General features: G+C 41.2%; 2 protein-coding genes across 7 annotated transcripts in view; one reads left to right on the forward strand and one right to left on the reverse strand.

Moving 5' to 3' along the window:
* The first annotated feature begins 226 nt into the window (after positions 1-226).
* Positions 227-23,194, forward strand: part of MGST2 (microsomal glutathione S-transferase 2) — a 32,839-nt gene continuing 9,871 nt past the window's right edge. For 3 of the 6 annotated variants that reach the window (XR_009052877.1, XM_057729919.1, XM_057729923.1), the window contains exons 1-2: positions 227-375; positions 5,422-5,521. Coding sequence is in view for 3 of the 6 variants with exons in the window: in XM_057729919.1 (XP_057585902.1) it covers positions 318-375; positions 5,422-5,521 (158 nt within the window). In the remaining 3 variants the exon portion in view is untranslated. Of the gene's footprint in view, positions 376-5,421; positions 5,522-16,273; positions 16,539-18,632; positions 18,701-23,194 lie in introns of those variants that run through there. The other 3 variants (XM_057729920.1, XM_057729922.1, XM_057729921.1) reach the window with 3 other exon arrangements.
* LOC130850401 (ribosomal biogenesis factor-like) lies at positions 4,112-4,414 on the reverse strand. The gene is made up of 2 exons (XM_057729924.1): positions 4,292-4,414; positions 4,112-4,186 (listed from the first exon to the last, which is right to left on the reverse strand). Exons 1-2 carry the CDS (start codon positions 4,412-4,414, stop codon positions 4,112-4,114), a joined length of 198 nt encoding a protein of 65 aa, XP_057585907.1.

The raw sequence follows: 23,194 nt of genomic DNA on the forward strand, positions 1-23,194 counted from the left end.
AACTGAAGGTGCTGCCGCTGCAGGGCTAATTCCGCAGGTCGGAGCTCGAGGAGACTTTGAAGCACTATCAGAAAGCAGAGCCGGATCCAGGTGAAGATCCTTGATTGACAGCGTGGACCCGCCTGCCTTCCTGATTCCTGTTCCAGAGCAAAGGTCACGCAGCAGCTTGAACCTGCTTTTTTTTTTTTTTTCTTTTTCCTTTCTCAGCTCTGTCCGCCTTATAAGTAAGGTCGGCGTTGCCAAATCGGAAGTGCCTCTGTTATCTTCCCTTCCATTTCTGCAAATAGTTCCGTGAACCAGAACGTTCCAAGTGAAAGATGGCCGGGAATTCGATCTTGCTGGCTGCTCTCTCTGTCCTCTCTGCCTGTCAGCAAAGTAAGTATCCCAGTGTGTGTGTGTGTGTGTGTGTGTGTGTCTGTGTGTGTGTGTCAGAGGGAGGGAGGGAGCGTTTTTCGGTTTCACATGCTGGTGACCTTTTTCGGTTTCACATGCTGGTGGCCCGTGGGCTCTGCATCAGAGCCTCCTTCCCTGGGGACAGGCAGAGGTTTGGAATATTCCAGGGATTAATTCTCCCAGTGGGGACTCGGTGGGCCCTCCAAGCCCAGAGAGTCTGCATCATCTATGGTTACAACTCACAGCATGAGAAGTACGCTATTCTGGGGGAAGTGGGCTATGAATATTAATTGGGAGCTTTCCAAGGGTAACATTGTACCTGCTTGCAAATCATGGCTGTGATTTCTTGAACCCCAATCTCTTAATTATTGTGTGTTTCTTAAACAAGCTGCATGTGGCAGGGAGGATTATCAGGTTCAAAAAAAATCTCCTGCAAAAATATGAGCTTCAGATTAAGTAATTCATTCTAAATTTTAAAGCGCCTCCCCACTGGGATTGTTCAGTATCCCGGCTGCCTGGTTAAATAGAGATGTCTCCTCTGGGGTCACATTTGCTCGATTCATATTATCTTGGGCACATGCTTCCTTAGCATACAAAATGGGGAAAAGGGTCTGAGCGCTGGTGAGCAAGACTTCTTATCACGCACACGTATTTATTTTTACGAGTGTGCTCATCCCAGGAAATGGGGCAGAGCGATGGACTGCTCAGCCCTGAGCACCCGAGGCACCATGGTTTAGGATAGAGTCCAGCCTGCGTGGACACTCAATGGCAGACTTGCTAGCCAGTCTGTTTTGTGAATTTATGAAAACATTATACCTTAAAACACACATTTTGTGGTCTGATTCACCTTCTTTTCTGGAGTAAAGCAGGATGATTATTGCCAACTAAAGCAGCACTTAGGTCTGAAGCGCCCTGTGTTTGACTCTCTGGTTCACACAGACCTACACGTAGGGCACTGACCACCCCGTGTGTGTGCCTGTATTCCGGCCCTGCAGAGAGCACAGGGGCAGGTCTACGGATGTCCCCAGCCTCTGCCATTCCTGCAGAGAGGCTCTCTTTGCTGGTGGGTGCGAGGGACGGTGTAAGCTGTAAATTGTTGAAGTTTAGGCAGCTGGATTGGGAAAGGGAGACTGGGCCAGTGGCGGTTGGTGGTGGATAGGGAATGTTTATTGATGGTGGGGTGGTGGGGGGGAATAGAGAGAGAGAGAGGGAGGGAGGGAATGAGTTGGCATTAAGAACCAGAATTTGCTGCTTTAGCAAAAGTCTGGTGTTTATGGAGATGGGACACCCTGTGCTATAGCAAAAGCAACTCAAGTCTTGAAAACAGACAGACTCATATCTTCTGGTCCAGCCACTTATAAGCTGGGTGCCCTTGGCCAGGAAAGTCTGTCTTTCAGTGTCCTCATCAAAGAGGGTTAAACAGAACGCTGAGTAGGAAGTGTTCACCGTGGTGCCTGGCCCAGGGTTGGCGCTCAGCATGGTCACTTCCAGTGCTTGGCTGCTTCCCCACAGAGAGAAGCTTCTGCTGGATTGAGAGAAGCCCAGCTGTGGCTGGGGAGGCAGGATGAGGGGTCTTGATTCACTTTCCCCAGCACACTCATGGCCTCCGGGAGAGAGCGAGGGAAGAGGAAAGACGGGCAAAGCAAAAGGAGCTTATTCTCAAGTAGTTTTTAATCAACTCGTAGGAGGGGAAATAAAATTAGAAGCTCTCCATAAAAAGTGGTGAAATAGCCTTTCCACCCCTATCGTGTTGCCCCAGTGACAACCACGGTCTCTCTGAAGCCCCTGACCTGAGACCCCTTGGAACTGGAGCTGGTGCAACTGAGTCCTCATTCCTGGGTCTGGGATGGGCGGGGTCTTCCATTTACTGAAGCTCATTCCCCACATTTGCTGCTGCTCCAGACAGGCGCTGACCAGGTGCAGTGAACAACTGGAAAAAGACAGCCCTGCAAAGCTTTTACTTCTTCAGTTTCATTCTGAAGCTCTAGGTTCTGGCATCATTGATGATATGAAAATCTAGGAACACACATCTTTCAAAGTTTCCATTTTATACATGGAAACAAGAAGCCTTGCCTGGTGTTTTCTCTGAGGCCGTGGAGCACATTAGAAGCAATGGTAACAGCAGGGTCCAGAATGGCCAAGTCCCAGTTTTCCACTCCATAGATAGAGCTCCTCTTTGGCTCCAGCTGAGGCCATGAGCCATTGGCCTCTCCAGATTTATGCTGCATTGAAAAGACTTCGCCCAGGGTTGGAAACCATCAGTGCCCAATCCCACACTTATCTTCTCTCTACTCTCCCAGACATCAGTGATATGACTACTGTTTTCATGAGAAAAATGCCAGTCCTAAGTGCTTACACACTTTGATGTTCAGCTATAGCTTCTAAATCTGGACCAACCCTTTATTTGCAGCAGAGGGGAATGAGGGGGAAGGGAAGTAGCTAGCTATGAGAGCCTTACTCAACCAGGTTCAATATTTACTGACTTCTTGTTGGAGGGGAGATATATCATGTTTTGGGAGGAAACACATGGCCCCTAATACTGTCACACAGTGAGAGACTGAAGCTGCAAACTTGGTGTGGAAAGGGAAATTATTATTATTATTTTTTTTAAAGCTCTTTTTTGGAATATAATTGCTTTACACTCTTGTGCCAGCTTATGGGGTACACCAAAGTGAATCAGCTGTATTTATACACATATCCCCATATACCCTCCCTCCTGCGATTACCCCCGACCCTCCCCATCCCGGCCCTCTAAAGCATCACCCATCATCGAGTTGATCTCCCTTTGTTATACAGCAACTTCCCACTACCTATCTATTTTACAGTTGGCAGTATATATATGTCTGTGCTACTCTCTCGCTTTGTCCCAGCTTCCCCTTCGCCCCCCGACCCCCCCCCCCCCAACCCTGTGTCCTCCAGTCCATTCTCTGCATCTGCATCCTTTTTCTTGTCCTGTCACTGGGTTCATCAGTACCATTTTTTTTTCTAGATTCCGTATATGTCAGTTAGCATACAATATTTGTTTTTCTCTTTCTGGCTTACTTCTCTCTGTATGACAGACTCTAGGTCTATCCACCTCATTACATATAGCTCCACTTCAAGGAAATTATTTTTAAAACATTAGCAAGTAGCAAATAGATATCGAGGTAGTAAAATAAGGGAGACCAGAATAGTGTTGGAGAGAACTGGTGAGAAATTGAAACTGGAAGAAATAATCTGAAGGGAAATAATATACCCCAGAAGTTAATTATGGGGTGAAAAGAGGAAGATAAGGACAGGAGGTGAGAACTGTTGACAAAGGAGGAAGTGTGGGTCTGAAAGTGAGAGAGGGTCACAGGACTAATGAGCAGAGGCTGGTGAGCCCAGGCACTGGGGCTTGATGATCTAATGTATTTTTCATGCAGCAAACAAAGGAGAAGAAAGTCATAATCATTTCATAATAGGGAAGCTGAGTCCCGCAGGGAGCTATCAGCCCCACGTTTTCTTGTGTCACCTCACCGCCACCCTGGCCCCTGCCCTCCTCATCTCCAGGAAGCTACTGAGCTGCTTCATGGCACTGTAGATTCACTTGCATTTCTGAGAATTTTATACAATACTGAGAATAGTATACAATACTACTTTTTGGGAGGGAGGGTCTTGCCTCTTTCACTTAGCATTTTTTTGTATAAAACATTTAATTTGTTGGTCTTTGGGGGGAATTTGATGCATCACCAGGGTATTACAACTGGGCCATTAACCTTGTAGCTTCATCACCATTAACTGGTTCATTTTCATGGCACTGCTGAGGAATCCACTGTTTCTGCAGAGGTTCAAGAGAAAGGCCTTTTGAAAAGTGTGCAAGTTCCTTTTGTATATCTACAAAAGCTTTATTCACTCTGTTAACTTTTTCATCATTCACAGTGTTTATCTTCTTAAGATTAACGGTAGCTGGTTTTGCTTTATTTTTAACCTTAAAGCTTCTTTGGCTGGCTATGTGGAACACATTCCTGGACTTCTGCCCTCTTAGGTTGTCCTTGGCCATTGTCAGACCTCTGATACCCTCATGCAGCTGCTCAGGTTCCAGGTGACACCATCTGCACGCACCTCATTCTGCATAATTAGAATTCTGAGTCATCCTTGTTGTTTTGTTTATTAATAGTTCATTCCTTTTTACTGCTGAGTAGTATCCTGTTATATGGATAAAGCACAAATTATTTATCTGCTCACTTGTTGATAGACATTTGTGTTAGTCAGGGTTCTCCAGAGAAACAGAACCAATAGGATTCACACACACACACACTCACATATCTGTTTTAAGAAATTGGCTCACATAATAGTTGGGGCTGGTGAGTCTGAAATTTGCCGGGTGGGTTTCAAGACTGGAAATTCCAACAAGAATTGATGTTGCAGTCTTGGGTCCGAAGAGAAGAAAAATCTCTTCCTCTTTGGGGGACCTCAGACTTTTTTCTTAAGGCCTTCAACTGAATGGGTAAGGCCCATCCACAATATGGAGGGTAATCTGCTTTACTCAAAGTCTACTGATGTAAATGTTAATCACCACTAAAAAATACCTTCACAGCAACATCTAGACTGGTGTTTGACCAAACAGCTGGGCACCATGGCTAACCTAATTGACCTATAAAGTTAACCATCAGGGAGTAGTTCCTAATTTTTAACTATTACACATAAAGCTGTTGTAAACATTTATGTACAGGTGCTTTTACGGACATATGATTTCATTTTTTGGGGGAAATATCTAGTTGTAGAATGACTGAATCATATGGTCAATGTATGTCTAACTAAAAAATTCCTTCGAGATGGTTTTCCAAAGTGGTTACACCATTTTACATGTCCACCAGCAATGCATGAGAATACCAGTTGAATTTGTTTTTTTACCTGTTTGTCTTTTTTTAGTTGGTATGATCTGTCTTTTTAATTTTAGACATTTTAAAACAGGTGTGTAGTGAATCTAATTGTGGTTTAAATTTGCATTTTACTAATGAATAATGATGTGCCACATACTTAACGTTCATTCCTCTTTACTTGCAGGTTATTTTGCTTTGCAGGTAGGAAAGGCGAGATCAAAATACAAAGTTACACCCCCAGCGGTCTCTGGATCACCAGAGTTTGAGAGAATGTTTCGTGCACAGTGAGTAATGCTTTTCCCTTCAGGGGTATGGACCTGCCACACACACACAATTTCTAATTAGGGGAAAGATGTGCCCTCATAACAAACTCCTCTTCATGGCCAAGACCCTTCTCATGATCCTTGAGGCTTGAAGTAGGCAATGCATGGAGTTTCAACCCACCTATACTACAAATTCAGAGGATACATTTACTGAAAAGGCCGAGATCTTAGCGGGGACTGCTATATGTCTCTAAGCATGGCAATTTGGTCAAGGAGCCTGGAAGGGGCTCCCTGAGAGTTCTGTAGCCTCATGTTGGATTAGTTATGCTATCAGTTTTCTGTACGAAATCTTCTTTCTCTCCACTTCAAAACAGAGGTAGGTCAGTGTTATCTTCTGCCAATGAACAATTTCCTAAAATCAGAAACCTGTAACAATGAGAAAGCCTTCTATTTCATGTGTATTCATAGTGTTTGTTTTTTTTAAATCATCTTATGCTCCTTGCCTTTTCAGATCCACACAGAATGTTCCACCATAAACACCATGAATTTGCCTGATGCAAGATGCTAGGGCTCCCTTTACATTTAATCTCCCAAACGAAGTGCTTTTAAAGACATTGCACATATCACCATTTATACATTGCTTGGTTCTTTTGTTAATATTTTGGGATTTTTCATCTTGTGAGCTTGGAGTATAATTTTTCTTTTTTGTGTGGTCCTTGCTCATTTTGGTATCAAGATTATACTAGTCTCACAGAATGAATTAGAATTATTTTCTCAGAGAATTTTAATAAGATTGGAAGAGTGTGTTCCTTCAAAGTTGTTAGAATTTGCCTATAAAATGATCTAGACCTAATGTTTTTCTTGTGAAAAAAATTAAACTGTGAGATTTGATTTCTTTAATGATTATGGAGTTATTCAGGCTTTTTATTATGTCTTGAATCAGTTTGGGTTAGACATGGCCCTTGAGCTGACAACATTAGTCTCTTATCCATCTAATTGCTCCAAGGAGGATGGCAGACACTAGGCTTAAAAGGGCTTGAATACCACTGGTAGTACAAGAGATAATTTTAAGAGGTGCATAGACATGTTTAAACATTTTTTTAAAATGTGGTAAGAATAACATGTAGCATGAGATCTACCCTGTTAACAAAATGTTGAGTGTAAAATACATTACTGTTGACTAGAGGTACAATGTTGTACAACAAATCTCTAGAGCTTATTCATCTAACTTGGCTGAAACTTTATGCCCGAAGTATGATTTTAAATAACATTGAACCACATGATGAGAAAGTCATTTCCATTTCTTTGAGTCTTTATGTTATATCAAGTGAAAAGTATTGATTTGGTGCTGGGATGTCCCACACCCCCAAATATTTATTTTTATCAGGGTAATACATGTGTGTAGTCTGAAAATAAAGTGAGGTTACAAGCCTTATAACAACAAATAATTCTCCTTACCCCCAGTCCATCCCTAGAGACAGCCATTGGCACTCCTTTTGACTACTACTTTTGGTATTTATTTCCATATTTCTAAATACTACGTGTTCACTACTATTTATAGATTCATAAATTTTAGACATTATCAATTGACTTCCTTTTATGCAAGAAAAAATTTCATGCTCCTCTGTTTCCTCTTTTCCTCACCTCATTCCTTACCTATTGAATTAGATCAATAGCCAATGTTTATGTTATTGTGATTAAGTAAATAGTGTTCAAAGCTGAATCAGGTAGTATACTATGATTACATTTCCTTCTTGTGTAGTTTTCTGTTTTACATGGAGTTACTAATTGCCTCTTTGTTTATTTGTTTGCTTAATTTCATCTCCAAATCTTCAGCAGAACTGAAAATCTCCTTTTAGTACATTTAAATACATTAAGTAAGCTAGTAATACCACTCGTTTTTTTCTTGGAGTCATTTCTGCTTTAGTCTTCTATTTTTCTGCTCCAATCTGGAGGTTGCACTTTAGATCTGTTACATAGCTGTCATCCCACAACTTCCTGTCATAATCCGGGGAATTTCCCTTATGCTGTACTGATTTGAATCTCCTGTTTCCTGGATTTCATATATCCTATTTATTGGTTTTTCTCTCTCGTTTTGGTGGAGCACACCCTTCAGACACTTCCTGAGAGAAGGGGAATAGTAGGTCTTGACTTTTCTGAATATGCCTTTGTTCTGCCCCACAGTCAGTTGATAGCTTGGTTAGGCATATATGCCTATGTTAAAAATCCTTACCTTCAGAATTTTGAAAACATTGTTTTCATTATTACCTAATTTCCACTGCTATTGTTGAGGTGTTCTGTCTGTTCTGATCCTTTGTTTGGAAACCATAGAAGCTTTAGGGTCTTCCCCTGATCCCTGGCCTGAGATGTTAAGGTGTTGTGCTTGCTCAGAGGCATTTTTCTTCACTATGCTGAACCCTAGAGGAGGCTTTTTCACAGCCTGAAAACTCATGCCCTTCTGCTTTAGGATATTTTTTTAACATTGTCTACCCCTAAATTTTTTCTTCTTATTTTCTCTGTTCTTTCATTCTTTTTTTAAAAAAGTTTATTTATTTATTAGGCTGCGCTGGGTCTTAGCACAGGGGATCTTCATTGCAGCATGCAGGATCTTTAGTTGCAGCACGTGGGCTCTTAGTTGCAGCACGTGGGCTATTAGTTGCAGCATGTGGAATCTAGTTCGCTGACCAGGGATCAAACCTGGGCCCTCTGCATTGGGAATGCGGAGTCTTAACCACTGGACCACCAGGGAAGTCCCTCATTCTTAAAGTATATATTAGTTGTAAGTTGACCTCCTGGACTGATCTTTTAGTTTTCTTTTATCTTGAGTTTTTCATCTTGGACTTTTGTTCTTTCTGGGAATTTCTTGAACTTCCAACGTTTTACTGATTTAAAAAGAATTCAAAAATGAATTTAATTAAGAATTAATGTTTATCCTTTAATTGTTCTTTAGTTCTTGTTGTTGCTGCTGCTGTTATATCATTCCTTTCTTGCTTCAGAGATGCAGTTTATTCTTTTATATCTGAGGATTTTAATGATATTGTTTTTTTAAAAATATCTTCCTTTATCATTTCTGTTTCTTACAAGTTCCTTCTTAATTGTCTACTTTGGCCTTTGTCTTTAATTTTTATTTGTTATTCACCCATTAAATATTTTTTGAGCACCTCTATGTATTAGGCACTGTTTTAGTAGCTTGGGAGATAGTACTGAACAACTCAGATGAAGACCCTTGCCCTCTTGAAGTTTACCTTACAGCCAAGGAAGACAGAAAATAAACAGTAAGCAGATAATACCATAAGAAAATAAGATATAGTGTAAGAGGGTGGTGGTAAGCTATACAAGAAAAACAAGATCATTATATAGGGATGTGGGGGTAGATTGCTAGAGGGTGAGCTAGAGTGGGTTGCAATTTAAATAGAGTGGTCAGTGTGGGCCCCACTGAGAAGATGGCACTTGAGCAAAGACTTGAAGCAGGTGAAGGAGTTAGCATGTGGACCTATAGGGAAGATGCTCTTGAGACAGAGGAAATAGCCAATGCAAAGACTCTCAGTGGGAATGCACCTGGTGGGTTAGCAAGGAAGTTAGTGTAGCTGAGAGAGGAAGCTGGCAGAGAGTGGTAGGAGGGAAAGTCAGAAAGGTAATGGATGGCCAGATCAGGCAGGGCCTTGAAGGTGATTGTAAGGACTTTGGCTTTTTCTCTAAGTGAAATGGAAAAGTCATTATAGGGTTTTAAGCAAAAGAGTAACATGATCTTATATTTTAAAAGGATCATTTTGTCTGTTTTGCCGCGAATAGACGGTCTGGGGGTGTTGGTAGAAGCAGAAGATTTAGTTAGGAAGCTACTGCAAAAATTCAGGCAAGGGATGACAGTGACTTGAACCAGGGAGATAGCAGATGACAAATGATATATGGCAGATTCAGGATATATTTTGAGGATAGGACCAATAGGATTTCCTAAAATAATGAATATGGAGTGTAAGAAGGGTCAAGAACAGCTTTCAGATTTTTGACCTGAGCATCCTGGAGGATGCAATTGTGATTAACTGAGTCAGAGAGGGCTGCAGGAGGAGCAGTTTTGGAGGGAAGACCAGGAGATGTGACTTATGCTGCAGCTAAGGAGAGGCTTTAGACACTGTGCTCTACTAAGCTATCTGGATCATTTGTTATTGCATCATAAACTGGCTAATACATTGTTGCTTACACATCCAAGCAGAGATAGAGGTTAGACAGTTGGAACCTATACCAATCTGCATTTTTTGCAGAGAGATCTGAGCTGGAAATATAAATTCAGGAGCCATTGGCACATGAAATGATTTAAAGCCAGGACACTAGATGACATCTTTAAGGGAGTGGGTGTACGTCAAAAAGAGGAGAGGACCAAGGACTGGAGCCTTCCAGCCTGATGAGGCCAAGAAAACAAGGGTCCAGCGAAGAGATCTGAGCAAAAGAGATCCTAGAGGCTTTACTCAAATGTCAGGTCATTCTTGATGGTCTATCTGTGCAATTTAAGAAAGAGGCACTAAGGAATGAACTGGGGGCTCTGTGTACACAGATGACGCTTACTGAGTGGGCAGCTTCACTAAAGGGTGATGGATCAGGAGGCAGCTTTCTTCTGCGGGGACCCCAAATGTCGGTATCTGTAGGTCATCTTTATGGGACCATTTGCTTTCTCTGGGAAAATACCTTTAACTCCCCTGTGAGGGAGGAGGGAGTGAGGGGTGAGGGAGAAGAGTGGGTGTATTAGGCCTGCCTTCTCGTACTCTGACAGAACAGTGGGTGAAGGAAGGAAGCTTCTTCCACTGTGCAGTATGCGATCAGTACAGAATTTTGCCCCCACCCTCCATTGTTCCTGGAGCCCCCAAAGATTCTCTGGTTCAGTTTCTTCAGACAATAATGTTCTCATCTCCCCTAATGGAGGAGTAGGGGTAGGGTTCAGAGGTGGAGGGGAGCCAAGGCCCTCCTTATATAGTCTTTCCACCAATTCTTCTATTTCAGCCTTTGACCTCCAAGGGACCTGGGCCCCACTTCCTGAGCCTTTTGGGTTCTGGGATAAGGATTGTCTTAGTGTTTTTGTTGTTGTTTGTTTGTTTTCTGGCTGCATGGCTTGCAGGATCTTAATTCCTCAACCAGGGATTGAACTTGGGCCTCGGCAGTGAAAGTGCAGAGTCCTAACCACTGGACAACCAGGGAATTCCTTGTCTAAGTCTTCATTGATTCTTCCTCCTTCAGGCACTTAAGTTCAGCTTTCTGTACTCTGCCAACTCAGCTACTGTTCCCCTTATGGTGGCTTTGCTTCAGAAATTTACTACCATCTCTCTTACACTGCTGTGTCTGCTCCCAGTCTCTCTGTACTTGAAGACTTTATATCTATTTTTTATTCCCTTACTGGCATTTTAGTGAGGTTTCGGGAGGGAGAGGAAATAAACACGGGTTCAATCTGCCATGTTTAGTGGGAAGTCCTCATGATGTGTTCTTGACACCTCTGGACACCCATTTCCCCCCCATTCAGCAGAGGAAGGGTCTCATGCTTGGAGCCTCCAGTAACCAATAGCATCTAATAAGAATCTGACAACTTTTTGTTTTCATGGAATTTATTTTTATACTTATCTTTTATTTAGAAAGTGATACTCTTACATCACTACTGCAAGTGGGAACAATTTCATTTTTCCTAATTTGTTTGAGTAATAAAGAGGTTGATTCATAGAAAAATAATGAGATATATGGAGAGGCTAAATTTTTGAGTAATATATTAATGTTTGGAGTCTGGGAGATACCATGCTATTTATAAAAATGATTACAGGAGGAAATTCTGCATCTTCTCACTTTGTGTTTCATGACCTGAGAACTTGTTGGGGAGTGTTGGATTTCCAGCAGGTTAAATTTTGGGGCCACTTCTGGTTCTATGTTCATTCACATAGTTTTCACAAATTTGATTTTCTTTCTAGTTCTTGCTCTCTCCTTCTTTTTCTGTGTCTGGACTCCTCTTATCCTAGGAATAAAGCTGGACACCATTTCCAAATATTTCTCTTAAGTTGCTGTTGATAAGTATCCAAATCCAATTTCCTTGTTAGAAGTGTTTTGTTTGATTAATCACAGCAGAACAGAGAGGGGTTAAAGAATAGTAGCCAATATTAGGGGGGGGGGATTCGGAGCCATAAATTACCTTCAAGGTCACAGTATAATTGTCCTGGGTTCCCTCTGAAGGGTGAATGGGAATGGTCCTCCTCCCTTCTCTGAATTTCTTCTTGGATATTCCAGAGCATTAGCCAAGTTCTTGCCTTAGGTTCTAAGGTTTAGGATGAACTTGGCTAGATCAGAATAGATTCATGGCTAGGGAAGCCATTTCAACTTTATCTGAGATGTTTAGGGCAGGAGCCCCTGGGGTAATCAGTTCATTCCAAAGCCTACTTGGCTACCTGTTCTCTTTTTCAGGGAAGACTCCCTTTAGCTCTGCAAATCCCCAAGAGGGAATGTACTTTCTCTTCTGACTCTCCTGGACGAAAGCATTGAGTCCCATCAGCCTCCCTTGAAGATCTTATGGTCTCGTCAGTAACAGAAGTGCTGCCTTTTCCCCTACTCTTCCTCATGCTGCTTTGCCCTAGGCATAGCCAAGAAGCCCAGTATTATGACTCATTCTTTCTTTGAGCAGAACTTGACATCTCATAGCAACCATTTCAAGGTCCCTCTGACCACTCCGAAGTACCTGTTTCCTGCCTGAGGGTCGCCTCAGTTGGGTATTTGTCAAGCAGAGCTGATTATCATGGATCCGGCTCGCCCAGATGACTAGCCCAGGGCCCCCCTCTAGAGGCCCCATTCATCTCCTCTTCCCTTCCTCCTGGGAGGGCGTAAGAAGTGGCTCTCTCTAGAGTTTTGCAGTCTTTTGCCAGAATATACTCTTTGAAATTTTGAAAATAGCAACTATAATTTCACGGAGGGCCATTTCTTCATGTTATTGCTAAGCTTAGGATAGTCTATCTAGTCTAATTTGAGCACCTTGATCCCTTTAGATGAAAGGCTTTTATGAACCTAAAAAGTAGACCCAGGTAATAAATTGAGCTTGTTGTAATTTAAATATATTTCCTCTGATTCTATCTTCACTGGAAAAGAAGACTTCACTCTTTTTCATACACTTGAGGACCATTATTAAATGTCTTTCATCTTCTATATTTTGAGGCTAGGTAGCACAAATTCAGCTTTTTTTTTTTCAATCATTAAAAATTTTGGTTCTCTGTAGACTAAAATTTTTCATATTATTTCTACACCTGGAGCCTAGAAATGTATGTAACATCCCAACAATGGTTCCATCAGTTCTGGGTGAGGTAGAAGAATGCCTCTTTCTTCCTTCTTATATGACCCCTATTTGCTTAATGCTGAATTATTCAGTTCCTGTTCCAGAATTAACCTGCCACAAGGCACAAATAAACCCAATCATCATGAATCTGAGAACTCATTAGAAATATTAGCCTTTTTTTCACTTTACTATAGTTCTTTGTTTTCCTTTTTTTTTTTTTTGCCATTTTACTAATTTCTTACAGTCTCTTTGAATTCTAATCCTGAAATTTAGAAATTAAAACTGTTGATCATAATGCATGCCTAAAACCTTTAGAAAAAAGGAAAATTCACAAAGAGTAACTTTTCATATATTCTGCAACACCAAGATTATAGTAATATGTCACCTACTTTTGTCGTAAGTTCAAAAATGATAATAATAGAGAGACAACAAACACATCTCCATTCTTGTTACAAGTGTACCAATCTTAGACATTAGCTGAAAGCACAAGATGTACTTATCCGCTGAGTTATAAAGGGCTTGGGTTCTCCAGGTTGAGAGAATGACTAAATGATGAGTTCTTCAAATTCCATCCTCCTTTAAAATGCACCTGTGTTAGTCAGCAGCGGCCACCATAACAGAATGCTGTAGACTGGGTGGCTTCAATGACAGATACTTATTTTTCACGGTTTCAGAGGCTGCAAGTCTAAGATCAAGGTTCTGGCTGATTCTATTTCTGGTGAGAGCTTTCTTCTCTTGGCTTAATGTGTCCTCACATGGCCTTTCCTCTGTGGGGGGGGAGAGAGAGAGCGAGAGAGAGCGAGAGAGAGAGGTGCAGAGAGACTCAGAGTCAGTCAGTCTGGCGGGTGTCAAAGATCTCTCTGGTGTTTCTTCTTATAAGTACACCAATCCTATTGGATCAGAGTCCCACCCTTCTGACCTAATTGAAACTTAATTACTTCCTTACTTCAAATACAGCTAGACTGAGGGCTTAGGGCTTCAACATGTAAATTTTGGAGAGACAAACATTTAGTCCATGCCACCACCAAGTAGCTTCTGTCACACAAGCTGGGTGATTCTCAGGCAGTCAGGGGACGAGAGTCGGCGAGACTTTGGATGAACTGCAAGCCTCACTCCCTCATGTCCCCATCCTGCTCCTTAGCAGCAGCACCCCTGCAGTGCTGGTTAGATTCAGGCCCTCCTGCCATCAGCAGCGGCCTCCCTCTGATGTCCTCACAGCAAGGGTTACTTGACAGGGAACAGTTTAGATAGTTACAGATCTCTATAAAAAGACTAGCTCCAGCATCCTCTCATCCCAAGCCTTTTCTGAGCATATTAACCTGTTGCTCTGACCCCCCAGCCAATATAATAACCCAAAACACTTCTCAGGGTCAAAAGCCAGCAGGCCAAGGCTGGGTCATCTGTTAATAGTGCAGGTAGCTCATGGAGGTGTGCAGCCTACTGGCGGTGTTTCAGAACAAGTCACCAAAACAAAAGAAGAAGGAAAAAGGAGCAGCAAAAATCTTGAACGAGGGAAACCTACTTTAAGTTGCCTTGTCTGCTTTTTATTTTTAAAAGATGTCATACTAGAAGCATAGCATTAGAAGTGTTCTCTGGCTGTTCAGGTTTTCCTTTTTGGGAAATGGTTCAGATTTTCTACGAACAAGATTGTCATGAGCAAAGTTTCATGTTGAGTGTTTATGAGAAATCTATCAAATAGCAGAAATATTCATAAGTGTTGTTGGCCAGAGATTTCCCCAGTGATGTGTACACGCTGAGGACTCTGCTGTGGGAGTGAAGAAAATATTGGAGCTCCTATTTATATTTACTTTTAAAATACCATCTTTTAATTTCTATTTTGTGTTTGTTTTATAATGTATACAATACTCTTTTCCAGTCAAATGTATTGGCTGCATTGATAGATCAATTCCGTATTACCGGTGGTTTAATGTAATGGAAGTTTACGTCTTTCTTGCTCATGTCAAGTCCTACAAGGGTGTTCCTGGTTGGGTAGCCTTCCATGTGGTCATTTAGGGGCCAAGCCTCCTTCCATCTAAGGGTTCTGACCCCATCCATGTCCTGAGGGTTCTCTCCATTCAACTAGTGCTTGGGGGGAGGAGAACTTGGCACACCAGCTACTTAGCCATGTGGCTCGGAAGTGACATATTTCATTTCACTTACTTTCCATTGGCAAGAAGTAGCCCCACTAAAATCCCAGGAGTCTGGGAAGTGTGTTCCTGACTGGATAGCTACTGCACAGCACCAACTTCACAGCATCCTGTTGTCAGCCAGCTGCCTCTGCTATAGTAGGACATGTGGATATTTTTTATTGGGGTTATGCAATTAAAAAAAAAGTCAGAGACTAGTGTTTTAGGAACTGCCAGAATGCAATATGATTCTTTCTTTTCCAATATGGGGTGAGATTTATAGTACATACACTTAATGACGGAGACAGCGCCCAAGTAGTACTTAGTTCAGGACTACCTTCACTGCTTCCAGCCCTGGGGTCCCGACAGGGGTCTTCAGTGGCACATGTCCTGAGCCCCCAGGCCCAGGTTCCCTTGGAGTTGGGGATGGACCATGGGGGCTTCAGTGGTTTTAACTATTCAAGCTGCATGGGCTCCCTCAGTCCATCCTGTAGGGTGACCAGCTCTTTCCAGTTTGCCTGGGACTTTCCCAGTGTTAGCACTCTGATTTCTGTGTTCCAGGAAATCCCTCAGTTCTAGGCAAACCAGAACAATTTACCTGGGATTGTCCTGGTTTTAAAAATCAAAGTCCCACATTCTGAAGACATGTTCAGTCCGGGGTAGACCAGGATGGCTGGTCACCCCACTGTCTTTCCAGCAAAGACTCTTTCTGTTATTACCCCTGGGTGGAATTTGAGGTCCATGGTGACATCTACCTGCAACAAAAGAGGAGCTTCTCCCTCATCTTTTTATGGGAAGCTTAAATATCAAAGAGCACAGGAGGATAGTGCAGAGAGGGCTCTCACGGGGGAATGAGCAGACAGACTTGTATTCCCTCAGTGTGGACACGCAAGAAAGGGGACGATCCAGCAGCGCTCGGAACCAACATCACCTCTGTTCCCAGGCGAAGGGAAATGGACACGGCTGCTGCCAGCTGATTTCTGTCCCATTTCTGTCCCTTAGGAGATTTTTCCTGAGGATCTCCTGTAATATAATCTGTCTTCACGTCCAAAAAGGAGACCATCAATTATTTTCACTTTGGTTTTCCTGTCAATGTGACTGTAATTAGTCACTGATAGGATTGTGAAGAACACATTTTCAGTGTTTGGTCCCCTTGAGTTAAACAGTATCTGTGGACAGCTCACTGTGCATAAGCGGTTCTGGGGCACATCTGGGCATGGACCACGTAACTGTGCTGCGGAGTCTGCAAGGACCCTGAAGTGCTGGTGGCAGAAGGACATGGTCACGTGGTGGAGGAGGTGCAGGAGGTCAGATTGAGCAACCAGAGTAGGATTCCAGTTATTTTAAGGCCAAGCAATAGCCGGTGTCTTCAGCAGGCAGCACCAGGGAAGACCGTTAGCAATAGCAGGGCCCCAGGGAGGCTGTCCGAGAATTATTTTCTATCTCTGAAGGACGATAGCGGGAAATGGACAAAGCCTCAGGGCTTAAGGCACGTCAGTAAACGAAGGACCAGGAGAAAAGCACAACAAGCGCAGCTGGGACATGAGACCGGGTTGAGACCAACAGTGACTAACAGCTTGTAGGAGACAAAGAGCCTCATTTCTTAGGAGAGGAGGGTGCAGAGGTAAGGTACTAAACTGCCCACATACTCCAGGCTGTGCCCTCTGGGAGCACAAATGCAGTTACACTCACATTCCTGCCTGGGTCTGCATGGCTTCTAACCACCCCTGCTCCCCCGGGACCTCAGCACCCCTTTCTCCCATCTTCTCAGTTACTTCCTGGAGCCCCCGGGGATGTGGGCAGGGACAGCCCTGCTGGCTAGCAATTGAAGGTGGGGGGTGCCCGTGTCACTGCCCTGCTGTAGTTCTCCAGTCCTGTGAGTGTGTGACCCCCTCCCGGATTCTAGAGTCTTCCATGACTGCTCTGGGGCTGCTTTGTGGTCTGTGGCAGAGGGAGGTGAGGGCTGTGGCTCTCCGCAGCTGTTTGTGACCTGAGGCATAGCACTGCAGGCATCTAGGGTCTCACCAGTCCTTTCATGAAGACAGACCGTCTTTCAGCTTTCAGCCTGGTCTCCGCTCAGGTGTGAAACTGGTCCCCTGGCTTGGGCAGGTGGGGGGGTGGGGGGTGACCCCAGAACATCCCTTGAAGTTTCCTCATTTCCTCACTCTTTCTTGCCCAGAGACCTTCTTCCTCTTGCAGATAAGAGACACAAAAGCACACATGCATCTCCGTGTGTGTGGATGGACGCTCACAGGGGCCACAGACCCAAGGTTCTGCCTCTGCAGCGCAGTTTGGGCTTGCCTGGGATGCTCTTATATAATATCATCTGCCCCACATGCCTAGCCAAGGCCACTAGTACAGTGGGAAAAAACCCTAAATAGTTAGACTTTATGAAGAATAATATAGACTGGTTTTGAGGATGTTTTTTTAAAAAAATCTCATCATGGCTAATTTTGAGTTGTGTTGCAGAAAAACTTTAACCCTTAAATTTGGAATAATTTAAGGTGTTTTACAAGACTAGATAAAAGATGGGACAATTGTGTTTTGTTTCCAAAAAGAATAAAACTCAGAGAAGAAGACAAAGGGGAAAATATCCTTGACATTGAGTGTGAAAAGTAGAGCATCCTTTTGCTCTTATTCTCTTTTACTTCACATAAAACACGTCCATGAATTTAGCTGAGGAAAAGGAAATGTTTTTTAACATAGCTGTAATTATTCTGACCATTCACATTTGTACAGTATCTTTTCACATAACCTACTATAGCAACTTACAGATTTTAAAAGGTATTAGTAAAAAGGCAACCATCAGAAGCAAAATAAGGGAAATGGCAGAAAGACAAATCTCAATTATTTTTCTGAGAATGAGAAAGTTGTGGCTGTGGTTTGTGAGGGTATCAGTGTCAGGCTCTGGACAAGATGTTCCTTCAGTCATTCCAGTGGCCTTTTGGGCCTTAAAGGCAACAGTAAAACAAAAAATGAAGAGGAAAGCATTTGGCATTCGTATTCTGCATTTCTGATGTGCCAGTGTCGGATGATCACTCTCCTGGCTCTTAAGAGAGCTGAGTGGGTGACTTTACCGTCGTCATTGGCAGCTCAGTGTTAGAAAGGTCCACTCGCGCTTCTGACTTTGCATCAGCCGTGGTCTACATACGAGCCTCGAGTTCTGCAGTTAGCTGTGCAGCTCTCTTACCAGCTTCAAAAGATGGTTGAATGATTATCAGGGAGTTTTTCTAATGTCATTGAGTTTCTAATAAAGTTGAGTTGACCCATCCACAATTTCCTGTAGATTTATGGAGAATGAGGAGAGAATTACACTTTGTAATTATGCTTTCTTCTTCTCCTTCTCCTTTGAGTTAGAGATTTTTTTTTCAGATGTATTGAGGTGTAATTTACAAATAAATTTGTAAGATATTTAAAGTGTACAACATGACGATTTGATAAATGTATAATGTGTGAAAGGATTTCCCCCACTGAGTTAATTAATACATCCCTTACCTTACATATGTTCCCTTTACATAGTTACTCTTTTTATTTTTTTGTTTTGTTTTGTTTTTTGGTGAGAACACTTAAGTTCTACTCTCTTAGCAGATTTCAATTATATAAAAAAGTGTTATCAGCTATAGTCACTGTGTTATATATTAGATCCTCAGACCTTATTCCTTTAATAACTGAAAGTTTGTATGTTTTATTAAGCTCTCCCTATTTTGCTCCCCCTTAGGCCTTGGCACCTACCATTCTACTCTCTGTTTCTGGGCCTTGGCACCTACCATTCTACTCTCTGTTTCTGTGAGTGCGCTTTTTTTTTTTTTTTTTTTTTTTTTAAGATTTCACATGTAAGTGATACTATGCACTATTTGTCTTTCTCTGTCTAGCCTATTTCACTTAGCATAATGCCCTGCTGGTTCATCCAGGTTGTTGCAAATGGCAGGATTTCCTTCTTTTAAAAGGTTGAATAATACTCCATTATATACATGTAGTTCACATTTTCTTTATCCGTTCATCCACTGTTGGACACTTAGGTTGTTTCTATATATTGGCTACTGTGAATAACACTGTAATCAAGATGAAAGTATGGATATCTCTTCAAGATAGTGATTTTATTTCCTTCAGATATATGCCCAGGAATGGGACTGCTGGATCACTTGGTAGTTCTAGTTTTAACTTTTTGAGGAACCTCCATACTGTTTTCCATAGTGGTTGCATCAGTTTACATTCCCACCAATGGTCTATAAGGGTTTCCTTTTCTCCAAGTTCTTCCCAGCACTTGTTTCTTGTCTTTTTGATAATAACCGTGTTAACAAGTGTCAGGTGATATCTCACTGTAGTTTTGATTTGCATTTTGCTGATGATTAGTGATGTTGAGCACCTTTTCATGTACCTATTGATCATTTATGTCTTTAGAAAAATGTCTATGCAGGTTCTCTGTCCATTTTTTAATTGGGTTATTTGGTGTTCTCTGCTATTGAGTTATGTGTGTTCTTTGTGTATGTTGGGTAGTAACCCCTTATTGAAGAGGTTTGCAAATATTTTTTTCCCATTCCAAAGAGTGCCTTTTCATTTTGTTGGTGGTTTCCTTTGCTATGAAGAAGCTTTTAGTTTGATGTAGTTCCACTAGTTTATTTTTGTTGCCTTTGCTTTTAGTGGCGAATCTGAAAAATCATTGCCAAGGCCAATGTCAAGGATACTTTCCCCTATGTCTTCTTCTATGAGTTTTATAGTTTCAGGTCTATGTTCAAGTCTTTAATCCATTTTGAGTTGATTTTTGTGTATGGTATAAGACAGGGGTACAGTTTCATTCTTTTGAATGTGTCTGCCCAGTTTTCTCAACACTGTTTACTGAAGATACTATCCTTTCCCCATTGTATATTCTTGACTCCTTTGTTAAAAACGTATTGATCACATGTGCATGGGTTTATTTCTGGCTCTCTATTCTGTTCCATTAATTTATGTGTCTGTTTTTATGCCAGTACTATACTCTTTCAATTATTACAGCTTTGTAATATAGTTTGAAATCAGGAAGTGCAATGCCTCCAGCTTTGTTCTTTCTCAAGATTGCTTTACCCATTCAGGTTATTTTTTTGGTTCCATATGAAATTTAGGATTTTTTTCCATTTCTGTGAAAAATGCCATTGCAATTTTGAAAGGAATTGCATTGAATCTGTAGATTACTTTGAGTATTATGGACATTTTAGCAATCTTAATGCTTCCAATTCACGAGCATGGAATATCTTTTCATTTACTTGTGTCTTCTTCAGTTTCTTTCATCAGTGTTTTATAGTTTTCAGTGTACAGGTCTTTACCTCCCTGATTAAATTTATTCCCAGATATTTTATTTATTTTGATGCAATTGTAAATGGGATTGTTTTCTTAATTTATCTTTCTGATAGTTCATTGTTGGTATATACATACACAGCTGATTTTGTGTATTGATTTTGTATCCTGCAACTTTACTGAACTTGTTTATTAATTCTAACAGTTTTCTTGGTGGAATCTTGAGGGGTTTTTATACATACTATCATGTCATCTGCAAACAGAGACAATTTTACTTCTTCCTTTCTGATTTGGATGCCTTTTATTTCTTTTTCTTGCTTAATTGCTAAGATTCCCAATACTGTGTTGAATAGCAGTGACGAGAATAGCTACCCTTGTCTTGTTCTTGATTTTAGAGAAGTTTTCAGCTTTTCATTGTTGAGTATGATGTTAGCTGTGGGCTTGTCATATATAGACTTTATTATGTTGAAGTGTGTGCCTTTTATACCCAATGCGTTGAGAGTTTTTATCATAAAGAATGTTGAGTTTTGTTAAATGCATTCTCTGCATTGAGATGGTCATGTGATTTTTATGCTTCATTTTGTCAATGTGGTATATCACATTGATTGACTTGTGTATGTTGAATCACCCTTGCATCCCTGGGATGAATCCCAGTTAATCATGGTGTATGATGCTTTTAATATATTGTTGAATTCAGTTTGCTAATATTTTGTTGAGAATTTTTGCATCTATGTTCATCAGGGATATTGACCTATAATTTTCTTTTCTTGTAATGTTCCTGTCTGGCTTTAGTATCACAGTAATGCTGGCCTCACAAAATGAATTTTAAGTGTTCTCTCCTCTTCTGTTTTTTGGAAAGATTTGAGAAGGAATGGTATTAACTGTTGTTAAGTGTTTGGTAGACCTCACTAGTTGTGGTCCTGATCTTTTCTTTGTCAGGAAGTTTTTGATTACTGATTCTATCTCCTTACTAGTAATTGGTCAATTCAAATTTTCTATTTCTTCATGTTTCAGACTTTGTAGGTTGTATGTTGCTAGGAATTTATAAATTTCTTTATGGTTGTCTACTTTGTTGCTATATAATTGGTCATTATAGCTTCTTATGTTCCTTAGTATTTCTGTGTTATCAACTGCAATGTCTCCTCATTTCTGATTTTATTTATTTGAGTCTTCTTTTTTTTTTTTAGCCTAGCTAAAGTTTTGTAAATTTTGCTTACCTTTTCAAAAAAATCAGTTTTTAGTTTCATTGATCTTTTTCCCTTGTCTTTTTAGTCTCTATTTCATATTTTTTCCTCTAATCTTTGATTTTTCCTTTCTTCTACTAACTTTGGGCTTGGTTTGTTCTTCTTTTTCTAGTTCCTTGAAATGTAAATTTAGGCTGTTTATTTGAGATTTCTTTTTTTTAATGTAGGTGCTTGTCATTATAAACTTCCCTCCAGAACTGCTTTTGCTGTACTCCATAAGTTTTTGTATATTGTATCTCCATTTTCATTTGTCTCAAGATATTTTTTTATTTCCCTTTTGATTTTTTTTCTTTGACTCATTGTTCAGGAGCATGTTTTTAAATCTCCACATAGATGTGAATTTTCCAGTTTTCCTCTTGTAATTAATTTCTGGTTTCATACTATTGTAGTCAGAAAAGGCGCTTGATATGATTTCAACCTTCTTAAATTTATTTTTTGATCTATCCTATTCCATGTGCACTTGAGAAGAAATGTCTGTTCTGCTGTTGTTTAATAGAATGTTCTGAATATGCCTGTTAGGTCCACTGGTCTAATGGGTAGTTTAAGCCCAGTGTTTCCTTATTGATTTTCCATCTGGATGATCTATTGATTGTTGAAAGGGGGTATTGAAGTCTCCTATTCTTATCGTATTGTTGTCTGTTTCTCCCTTCAGATCTGTTAATATTTGCTTTATATATTTAGGTGCTCTAACGTTGGGTGCATAAATATTTACACTTGTTATATCTTCTTGATGAATTGATCCCTTTATCATTATATAATGACCATTCTATCTCTTGTTAAAGTGTTTGGCGGGAAGTCTATTTTGTTTGGTGTAAGTATGATTATCCCGTCTCTCTTTCGGTTTCCATTTGCATAGAATTACTTCTCTGAGACTGCTTCTTTTTTGTTATATTCACTAGTTTGTTGTAATTTTTTAGATTCCACATGTAAGTGATAGCATATAGTATTTGTTTTTCTCTGAAAACCTCCCTTTAACATTTCTTATAAGTCAGGTCTAGTGGCGATGAACTCATTCAGATTTTGTTTCTAAAATTCTTTTTCTCTTCTTCAATTTTGAAGGACAACTTTGCAGGATAGAGTATTCTTTGTTGGCAGTTTTTTCTTTTAGCACTTTGAATATATCTTCCCAGTCCCCTCTGGCCTGCAAAGTTTAAAACTGCTTCTTTGTTTGCCCTGGTTCTGTGGGATTTGTGGATGCAAGCCTCATTGGCTGTCAGAGCTAGGTGATTTGGGGGCCTGCCCCTCAGGGAGCAGCCTCAAAAGCTGGGGTGCTAGATGTGTGTACCAACTCCTCCCAGGCAGATGCTGGCAATCTTGTTTTATCAATGGAGTGAATTGAAGGAAGTAGGCAAAAGAAGTGCCCATCAGCTTCGTTGGGCTCTGGAGAGGATCTCAGCCAGCCCCTGTGTATGTGCTAAATTATAAGCTAGGTCCCCAGGCATCAGCCTGTAAAGGATGGAGTCAAACTCCTTGTAGAGAAAGACTGGAGACAGGATTTTTTGCCTGCTCCCTCTACACTGAGCCCTGGAGGGTTAGCTATACTGAGTGCTCATGTGCTCTGTTAAGAATTGCTTCTTTGTTTGCTATAGTCCTGTGGGTCTCATGGATGAAAGCCCTGTTGGCTTGCAGAACTAGGTGTTTTGGGGAACAAGCCCTCAGGTGGAAGTCTTAAAAGTTGGGGTGCTAGATGTGCAGTCTAAACCCTTTGCTCCTCAGAGAGAAGCTGGGGGTTGAGGATTTTCTTCTGAATGTATGGTACTATGCT

This window comes from Hippopotamus amphibius, chromosome 3 (assembly GCF_030028045.1).
Source record: "Hippopotamus amphibius kiboko isolate mHipAmp2 chromosome 3, mHipAmp2.hap2, whole genome shotgun sequence".
Lineage (NCBI taxonomy): Eukaryota > Metazoa > Chordata > Mammalia > Artiodactyla > Hippopotamidae > Hippopotamus > Hippopotamus amphibius.

Coding starts and splice junctions, on each gene's coding strand:
- LOC130850401 (XM_057729924.1), bottom strand. CDS start 4,414: ATGGCCAAGGACAACCTAAGAGGGCAGAAGTCCAGGAATGTGTTCCAC. Junction 4,187..4,291: donor ATCTTAAGAAGATAAACACT/GTGAATGATGAA, acceptor CTGCAGAAACAG/TGGATTCCTCAGCAGTGCCA.